A 9,057-nucleotide genomic window follows, 5' to 3' on the forward strand; every position below is an offset into this window, starting at 1 on the left:
CAGTCGTGTTGATCCTCTAAAACAAGTACATATACTTTACCTCGTTCAACTTGGCAATGATTTCAGCTTGAGCCAGCAATAATTCAAAATTGGTTTATGCGTTACTTCTCGACATTACTGCATGGGCATTAGGCCAATACGCTGCCAACGTTTTAGAAGCGAAATACTTCGTTCGAGTTTATGTTGGAAAAAATATTGTCTTGTGTACCAGATTCTTGTGTTTGAACTAGGGTGTATTCATTCCGCTAAACAAAATGTATTAGTTAAAAAACGTTTCAAAAAATTAAGGTCTCTCCCCGTTCCGTTGTGTTTGACAAAACGGGAGGGACCGACGTGAATGTGTCCAATACTTTACACTTTGGTTAGCAGAATGAATACATCCCAACTCAAGCTCAAGTAGACGTAGACTTGAGAAAACCTCTGTTGTTGCAATGGTAGTACTATCTATTTGTTGCCACAAATTCCAAAACCGGGAGTTGCTATGAAGGTACATTTTTCTCCAACTATTTGCACTTATATTTTTATGTTACTTTATTAATTTATGAGTAGGTGGTTGCTGTCAAGCTAGCTAACGTTGCTGTACAGTCAGTTGACTTTCATTCAAATAAATAAGGCTAGCTATAGCTACAATAATATTGGCAGTGGCTAACCTAGCTTGCTCAATCTGTTTTATTTTTTTACCAGTGTAAATGTATTGGTTACTGTAGTGTTTGCTTTTGATCCTGTTAGTCATTGCAGTATAGTTTGTCGAATAATCTGAGTCAATATTAATAACGTATGTATGTACCGTAACATAGCTAGCTAAATGCTTGGCAACTAGCTAATTTAGATGCAGCAAAACGTTACGGAACTCTACTGTATGTATCATGTAACGTTAAACTAAAATGTTGCCGAAACAGTCTAAATTGCTTGCTAGACTCTGTTTTCTTATTTTTACAGTATCAGAGGAAAACCTGATTAGACCAGTCTAGCAAACAAATTCTCATGAACTAGTCTTAATTTCCTATGGTTGTGCGAATTGCCCCCCACGACCAGTAGGTAACTGTCTATAGTTATAACTTGCTGTACTGGCAGTTCGTGTTGTATGTACGCATGCATAGTTAATTGAAAACCTGTTTTTCCCCCTCCAATGTAAATAGGCTTTTGTGTGGGAAGTGGCCGCAACAAAAAAGATTCTGTACAACTGAAATTACACTGCTGATGTGTCAAAACATTGTATACGCATGCGATATCAGTATTGCAATGTCAGTATGCTGATATTTTTTGTGAATTCGAGCAATTGTGCTCTCCAAATAGAATGCGCTGTTGCTGGTTAATTAGGACGGGTCTGCCGTCAATGGTAAGAACTGTTAAGTCTACCATCCTCGCCACAGAAATAGGGGCTATTCCTTTTTTCAGACCTAACAAAGTAATGCATCTAGCCTGCCCTATATCTGAAATAATAACAAATGTCAAGACCATTCTATTTTTTAAATCAGACTTTCAATAACAAACCAATGAGTTTCAATGTATCACTGTGACAGTTACTTTTAGCTATAGTGTCTGGTGTTGCACATGGGTATCAGCTCCAGAAGAGGCTTGTAGACGCTGCATAACTGCCGATGGTGATATTTGACAGTTATATTTATGTGGTGGTGCCCCATTCTCACACGTGTAGGACCCTACATTCTAAACAGTTTGTTTTTTGTATTTTCCAGGCGGGGGCCTCGTCCATGTGGGCTTCGTGCTGTGGACTGCTGAATGAAGTTATGGGCACTGGGGCAGTAAGAGGCCAGCAGCCAGGGTTTGGAGCTGGTGCCGGACCCTTCCGGTTTGCCCCCAGCGCAGGCTACTCCACATACCCACCCACATCCTCAGGGAGCCCCAGCCTTGTTTGTAAGGCCTGTGGCCAGGCCTTCTCTGTTTTCAGGAGGAAGGTACGTCTTTGGTTCTGGATTATTGTCTGGTAATTGTCCTGTAAAATGCAATTGTAGGCCAGCCCCAGACGGCTAGTTGGGGATCAAGGTGAAATGATTGCAAACCAGAGGTTGTGAATATTATGGACTGAGTGGCTGTTGTATTTAAAATGTGCACTACATTTTCACATTTACCAGACACTCTTGTACTTTTGTACTGGCCTCCTGTGGGAATTGCCAGAGTCTGGTGTAGAGTTCTCAACTCTGGACAACACATTCCCCCAGGGGTTTAAGCCCTGGCTTGGCCAACTGTATGTGCCCTTCCTCTTTGTCTTCCTTCACATGTTTTAGTCCCTGGCCTTTCCTTCTTGCTTCGAGGTCACTACAAATATACCATCCCCTCCAAGAAAAATAGTAGAAAAAGATTAGGCTTCAGAACACCATCTATTATGTTTGTTTTCCCACTCAACCTGTCACATCCTACAAAAGTACATGTGTACATTAAGGGAGGCCAGTAATGTCCACGTAATCTGATGTGCCCTTGGATAGAGCTAAGATAAGCTAAACACGGCCCGTGATGTCATGAGACCCATGAGACTGTGTTTACTACAGACCCAAGGCACAGCACTGGTAGTCACCAACATTACTATAGTGGCAATACTTTTTGTGTTTAAGGGTAATGTTTTATCAACATAAACAATCTACAGAAACACAATTAGAGCAAGTGTACAATCTTATATAGTATGGTTATCAGCCAACCAGCATTTAGCATTCAAATGGTTTATAAGAGACCATATACCACAGGTATGACATCACTTTTTACTGCTTTAATTGCATTGGTAACCGATTTATAAGAGCATTAAGGCAACTTGTGGTTTTGTGATACTGTATATTGCCAATATACCACGGCTAAGAGCTGTATCCAGGAACTTCACAAGGCGTCAGTTACTGTTAGAATTATGTTTGATGATGATTGATGTTAGAATGGGCAAAATGAGTCCGCTAAGTCAGTTTGAGAGTGGTTATGATTGTCTGTGCCTGGCTTGCCGCTTCTAGTACCTAAGAAACTGGTACCTTTTCACAAATAATTTAGGGACAAACAAAAACCAGCCAGTCAGCGGTATTCCTGGTCAATGTCTTGTTGGTGGTAGAGGTGGAATAAGGGGGAGATCATCTTCATTTCTCTGGGTTAGATTCCTATACTCTGTCTGTCTGGTCTACTGCAGCTCTGAGTCACCATGCCAACCAACAAATTATCTTACCCATCGCTTGCATATCATTACTGTTTGATGTTTGCGACATCAAATAGAAACGGCCTGCCTTCTGTCCGAATGTGGAGAGGGAGGAAACAGATGCCGTAATAAAAAAAAAATATTTCGACATTGCTTCAACATGACTTGTTGGAGACTCAATACCCAACATATACTCAGCACTCCATCACTGTTAATTTTCTTTTGAAGATAAAGCATCAGTGTTGCTTTGGTAAGTAAAGAGGGCTGCTCGCGGTATACATTTGACGTGGAGCTCAGGAGGAAATGATTGCATATTAAGTTGGCTCTGAATTTAATCCTCCATTTCTGGGCAGGCTTTTGCAGATCCTGTTACGGAGCAGTGTGCCCTGGAGCCTTAATTACAGTGAACATGTCATTTTACTGGTCTCTGCCTAGCTAATGCACACACACTCACTCACTCACACTCTCTCTCTCTCTCTCTCTCCCCCCTCTCTCTCTTCCCCCAGCATATCTGCTGCGACTGTAAAAAGAGTTTCTGCATGCTGTGCACCGTGCTCCAGGAGAACCTTCGAATATGTGCAACATGTCACCTGCTGAAGGGCACGGCCTTCCAAAGACCCCAGCTGATGCGGCTGAGGGTCAAGGACCTGCGGCAGTACCTGCTGCTCCGCAATGTCCCCACGGACACCTGCCGGGAGAAGGAGGACCTGGTGGACCTGGTGCTGTGTCACCAGGGGGCGGAGGGGGACGAGGACGACCCGGACACGGCCAGCCTCAACTCCCACCCCCTCTACACCCCGCCCATCTCCGTCGCGCGCTCAGCCTCAGAGCTGTCTGCGCTCTCCGTGTCCCCCTCTCCAGGGGAAGCACTCAGTAGGAGCGACAGCTCAGGGACTACCCACCAGGTGCACGTAGTTACTATACCCGCAACCCGACCGCCAACCAAATCCAGGGATGACGTTAGACGTAGGTAGTGTGACTAGGTTTTAAGTTAGGAGTGTGACGGCTGTAAATAGCTGTGCTTTTCCTGTTTGGCCGGCGCAGACTGCAGTACTAGCTTTACTATGACATTTAGGCAAACATGGTAGTGCCAAAGTGGACTAAGAAGCAGCTGACTAATCTTAATCCCCGCCTGGACTGTCAGTGTAAGTTATGGGACTCTTGGAAGTTTCCGTCTGAGTCAGGTGTTTGTTTTGTCTGGACAGGATGTAGGAGATACCACGTCTCTTTCCCTCCTCAACCTGGAACCCAGCGACCACACCCCAGAGGTGAGCCCTCAGACACGGCAGCGAGCGCGGGCCTCCCTCTCAGACATCTCCAGCCTGAGGGACATCGAGGACCTGTCTGTCAGACAGCTGAAGGAGATCCTCGCCCGGAACTTTGTCAACTATTCAGGTTGCTGTGAGAAGTGGGAGCTGGTAGAGCGAGTCAGCAGGCTCTACAGGGAGACAGAGCAGAACAGGAAGTCATGTGAGTAGTCGGCTCCTAAAGTGAAAATCACCATCCAGATGAGAAATATTCGCTATGTTGGCTTGAGTAACGAAATGTGTGTTCTTACTTTACTCCAGTGGAAAATGTGAACACGGCTATAACTGCAGGTAAGATGTCACCTCCCTTTCTCTTTTATGAGGTTACTTTATGATATTTAAAGTTGGTTGAACATGAAAAAAATACATGTATTTTTAATGCATCCCTTATTTAACCAGAGGTCCCACTGAAATTTGTGTGTCTTTTTCAAGGGAGCACTGGTCAAGAAAGCGGCATGCATTAAAACACAAGACAAACAACATAAAGAGAAAATGGTTCAGAGTAAATGTGATATTTGCTTTCAGCAGCCTTCCAATCTTGAAATCAACAACCGCAACATTTTCTACTTTCGAGATAATAGGGCAGCAAAGTTTAAAACACTCTGTTCTTCCGTTAGGGACATTAAATGAAACACCATTTTAATATCTTAGATGATAACGTCCATGACACTGTAATGTGAATACATATAAATATATTTGCAGCTGCGCTAAGACAGATTCGCTAATGTGTCTATATAAGGCTATCACCTTATAGTAAAGGATGGCCATCCTGATACAGTGTTCATTCTGGCAACTTTCTAGTCTTTCTAGTTCATTTCAGCTAACTCTGGACAACAGGTGTACTGTAGTTGGACAACGCTTTCTGATTGTGCACGAGAGGGTCAGAGCTAGACTAAATATGAATTATTTAATAGAAGAAAAACTACGTAAGGGCTGTTCTCCCTTAAGTTTGAGTATAATAATAAAAACTCAAAAGGAGTCTTAAGTAGACTTCTAGGTGACAGAACGAACCCTCTCCTAGACGTAAGCTACAGTAATGTGTAGGACGTCTTCGATTTGTCACAGAAGAAACAAGGTCTTCTGAGCACGTCAAGTAACAGTTAAACTACACAACATTCAGTCAGTCCCTGACTCATTAGTAATATTTTAGCTCAGGTTGACAGTATCGTCATTAGCGTAGCTTTTATACTGTACGCCATCAATACTTCACACCAGGTCTTTGAAATTATTTCTGTGCTGTTTTCATTAAAAACTGTATTAGTGCAATGACTGTGGCTTTACTCCTCCCACCATAGTAGTGGCACTGCCCCCTCCTTCCCTTTGGAATGGAGGGATTAGAGGTGAAGTGTCTGAAAAGGGTGAGTGTTCCCTTGGTGACCTGGTCACATGTACGGTCTCATCACACCGCCCTGAGTCCTCTTTACCCACGCATGCAGAGCATCACCTTCCTGCCTCTGGTACCACTCCTAGTGCTGCTGTACATTCCATTGTGGTGGCTCTGTGTCTCATTCATACCAGCTGTACCTGCATGTCGTGTGTCTAGTGGTTGGATGCTCTCAAGTCCGTCACCAAACAAGGTCCCGTCACACAAGTGTCATCCTTATGTTTATTACCTAAGTCAGTTAGGGACTTGATACGGTTCTTGTGATCCAGTTATAAGATGTTTGTGGTTAGAATTCAATCCTCAACTAATATACTCAAATGATGGAGGGTTCTCAATGTCACAGGGACCCTTCGGGGAAACCTTTTGTTTCCGATAGTGACATTTCCAGACGCCTGTAATGTGCTTGTTTGTATCAACAATGATCTGCTGAAGGCGAGGCACCCTGTGAGCTCTTTTAGTGAGCTTTGTCTCTATGGCAGTGTCACTTTCCACTGGCTCTTCAGGACATGACATTATATTGTCGTCATGCACTCTGATATGTTCTCTTGCTGTCTTCTGATTCCTCCCCTTGTCTTCCTCCAGATGGGGAGAAGGGTCAGCTGACCAACCTGGATGAAAACCTGTGCCGGATCTGCATGGACGCAGTGATCGACTGCGTCCTCCTGGAATGCGGTCACATGGTCACCTGCACCAAGTGTGGCAAGCGGATGAGTGAATGTCCCATCTGCCGGCAGTATGTGGTGAGAGCCGTGCACGTCTTCAAGTCCTAATGTCTCAACCCGGCAGTATGTGGTGAGAGCCGTGCACGTCTTCAAGTCCTAATGTCTCAACCCGGCAGTATGTGGTGAGAGCCGTGCACGTCTTCAAGTCCTAATGTCTCAACCCGGCAGTATGTGGTGAGAGCCGTGCACGTCTTCAAGTCCTAATGTCTCAACTCGGCAGTATGTGGTGAGAGCCGTGCACGTCTTCAAGTCCTAATGTCTCAACCCGGCAGTCTTCGGCAGTACCACCATCACCAAACATTAACCTCCAGAGACACAGGTCCGGGTGATTCTGTGATTCCGTGTGACGGCCTCCATCTTCAACAACCAACCAAGATGCTCAGAAAAATACCCAAATACTTTTGTTGGTGTTTTCTGTAACTATCCCCTGAAACATTTCCATTACAGTACATTTGCTCATATTTATGGGTAATGTGGCTCTTTAATTATTTTTTTTCTGAGTAGTCAGTGACCAAGTTTGACCAATGGAAAAAAAGGTAGCAGTCCATCCTCCATTACTAAACACATCTACCATATCGTCTTATATACCTGTCAAGAATGTGAGCTACTCAATACCATGTGTAATGTTGTTAAACATTACTTTTGATTCTGCCTACTATGAACCGAAGCTTTTGCTGCATAACTTGGTAAATGCTTTAGAAAACGTTGTACTTTACAATAAACATAGATAAGGGTTGAGTGAATTAGGTGGCAACTGAGAGAATGCTCCGATCCCTATCTACTCTGTGTCCGTGTGTGGATGTTGGTAATTAGCATGTCATGATGTAACTAATCAGATGGCACTTTCTGATCTGTCTGTCTGTCTGTGGGTATGTATGTGTGCGCGCGCGCATCTGTTCTCAATACCACTAACTGAGTGGTAGCTCAGTGTTATTCCTATCCCAATGACCAAACTCATCATGGTCTGTCTACTTTCAGAAAGTCACATTTTTTATTCTGTTAGAACAGCAATATTAAATTGTCATCTGTTTATGTCCTGTTCTTTCTTAGTTAGCACATGGTGTTAAGATGGAAAAACAGGCGCATTCAAATGTTGTATGACAGTTTTTCCTGTTTTTTTTTCTTTCTATGTCCTAAGTATACCAACAAACTGGATATTCTTTAATACTTTATTTTTCTTGGAAATGGAAGGAATTTTTTGTCTGGTTTTAACTGAGCAATTGTAGTTTTTACATAACTAATCAAATATATAGCTGCAAGTTATCTGACACTGGTTGGATATAAAGGGAAAGTGACTTGCTATGCAGCTGCATACGTTTCATATCACGAAGATGTACATATCTATCTTTTCCATCTGATTTCACTGTGTACTCTTTTATTATAGATGTCCCTCAGATTGGGTTAGTTTATTATTGAAGAGTTAGGTTTTACTGTTAGGGGGATTGACATGTTTTGTTACTACATTGGTTTGCTTGAGCTAGATGTCCCCACATGAGAAGTAGAGCATGAAGACATGGGGTTTTATGTGGCACCCTATCTCCAGTGAGGCTTTGGTCTGAAGTGGTTTTAAACTACATAAGGATCTGGGACATGCAGAAGGCACAGTGGTTGGGTTAGAGATAGTATCTCCCTACTGATCTGCTTGTTTCCTGGTCCGGCTCCTTTAAGATACTGTACTCTATCAAACAAATCAAACTCTGCTGCTATTTCAGAAAAGATGTCACATGCGAACAGAGTATGCTTAACAAAGTGTGCAAGATATGGTCTTTGTATTTGAATGTTGAACTATTTATTTTGGTAATTAAAGATTAATGAAAAACAGTTTGACTATTGAGACTTGTCTAGGATGCTACTCATTTTTTGCACCCTTGTGAAGATGAGCACAGTTAGGTAAAGGGGGAAACCCTTCAGAACGAAGTGTGTTTAGAATGCCAGATTAGAACTTTGTTTGGCCAGAGGACAGATGCAGAAAGCAGCTTTCATGTGACAATATAGAAAACAAACATGGTGGATAAACAATCTGTTGGGTGAGAAGATTCTAAAAATATTTGGCATTTAGGCAATACTCTGTTGTGTCTTAATAGGGCACACTAAAGGTCAAATTGGGTCAAAAATAATTTATACAGAGAAATGTTGTATACTTATGACAACCATAATACTTGGTTTTGGAATTGAAAGTGGCCAATATCCACTTGAAACAATGTAGGCCACAGTAATAACAGCTAAATAATTACATTATTTATACAAAACCACAATTATGGATGATTAATAATAAATACAAAATTAATGAATAAGTAAATACAAAATGATTAAGTCAAGTCAATTTTGTAATTAATGATCAGGTGATCAAATACTCTTTGAAAAATCTCATTACGATTCTGTAGAGGCCACTTATTGAATGTACTGGTGGAAAAGTGCAATCTCCAGTTCCTACACCCATTTTTTTAATACATCATTTGATATATATTCATTGCTGAAGAATATAACTTCCAAATACCTAATGAACACCATTAAGCT

General features: G+C 42.3%; 1 protein-coding gene across 3 annotated transcripts; it reads left to right on the plus strand.

Annotated features, from left to right (window-relative positions):
* Positions 1-280: 280 nt before the first annotated feature.
* Positions 281-8,361, plus strand: rnf34a (ring finger protein 34a). 3 transcript variants are annotated; one of them, XM_020052483.2, is made up of 7 exons: positions 281-487; positions 1,698-1,916; positions 3,634-4,032; positions 4,333-4,597; positions 4,696-4,725; positions 5,730-5,792; positions 6,401-8,361. In XM_020052483.2, the coding sequence occupies exons 1-7, from the start codon at positions 482-484 to the stop codon at positions 6,586-6,588; spliced, it is 1,170 nt and encodes a 389-aa protein (XP_019908042.2). In that variant the 5' UTR covers positions 281-481; the 3' UTR covers positions 6,589-8,361. The 3 variants fall into 3 exon arrangements, with proteins under 3 accessions (XP_019908042.2, XP_019908043.2, XP_034152484.1); XM_020052484.2 differs by lacking the exon at positions 5,730-5,792; XM_034296593.1 differs by having other exon boundaries at positions 5,730-6,519.
* The last annotated feature ends 696 nt before the right edge of the window (positions 8,362-9,057 follow it).

This window comes from Esox lucius, chromosome 13, assembly GCF_011004845.1.
Source record: "Esox lucius isolate fEsoLuc1 chromosome 13, fEsoLuc1.pri, whole genome shotgun sequence".
NCBI classification, from domain to species: Eukaryota; Metazoa; Chordata; class Actinopteri; order Esociformes; family Esocidae; genus Esox; species Esox lucius.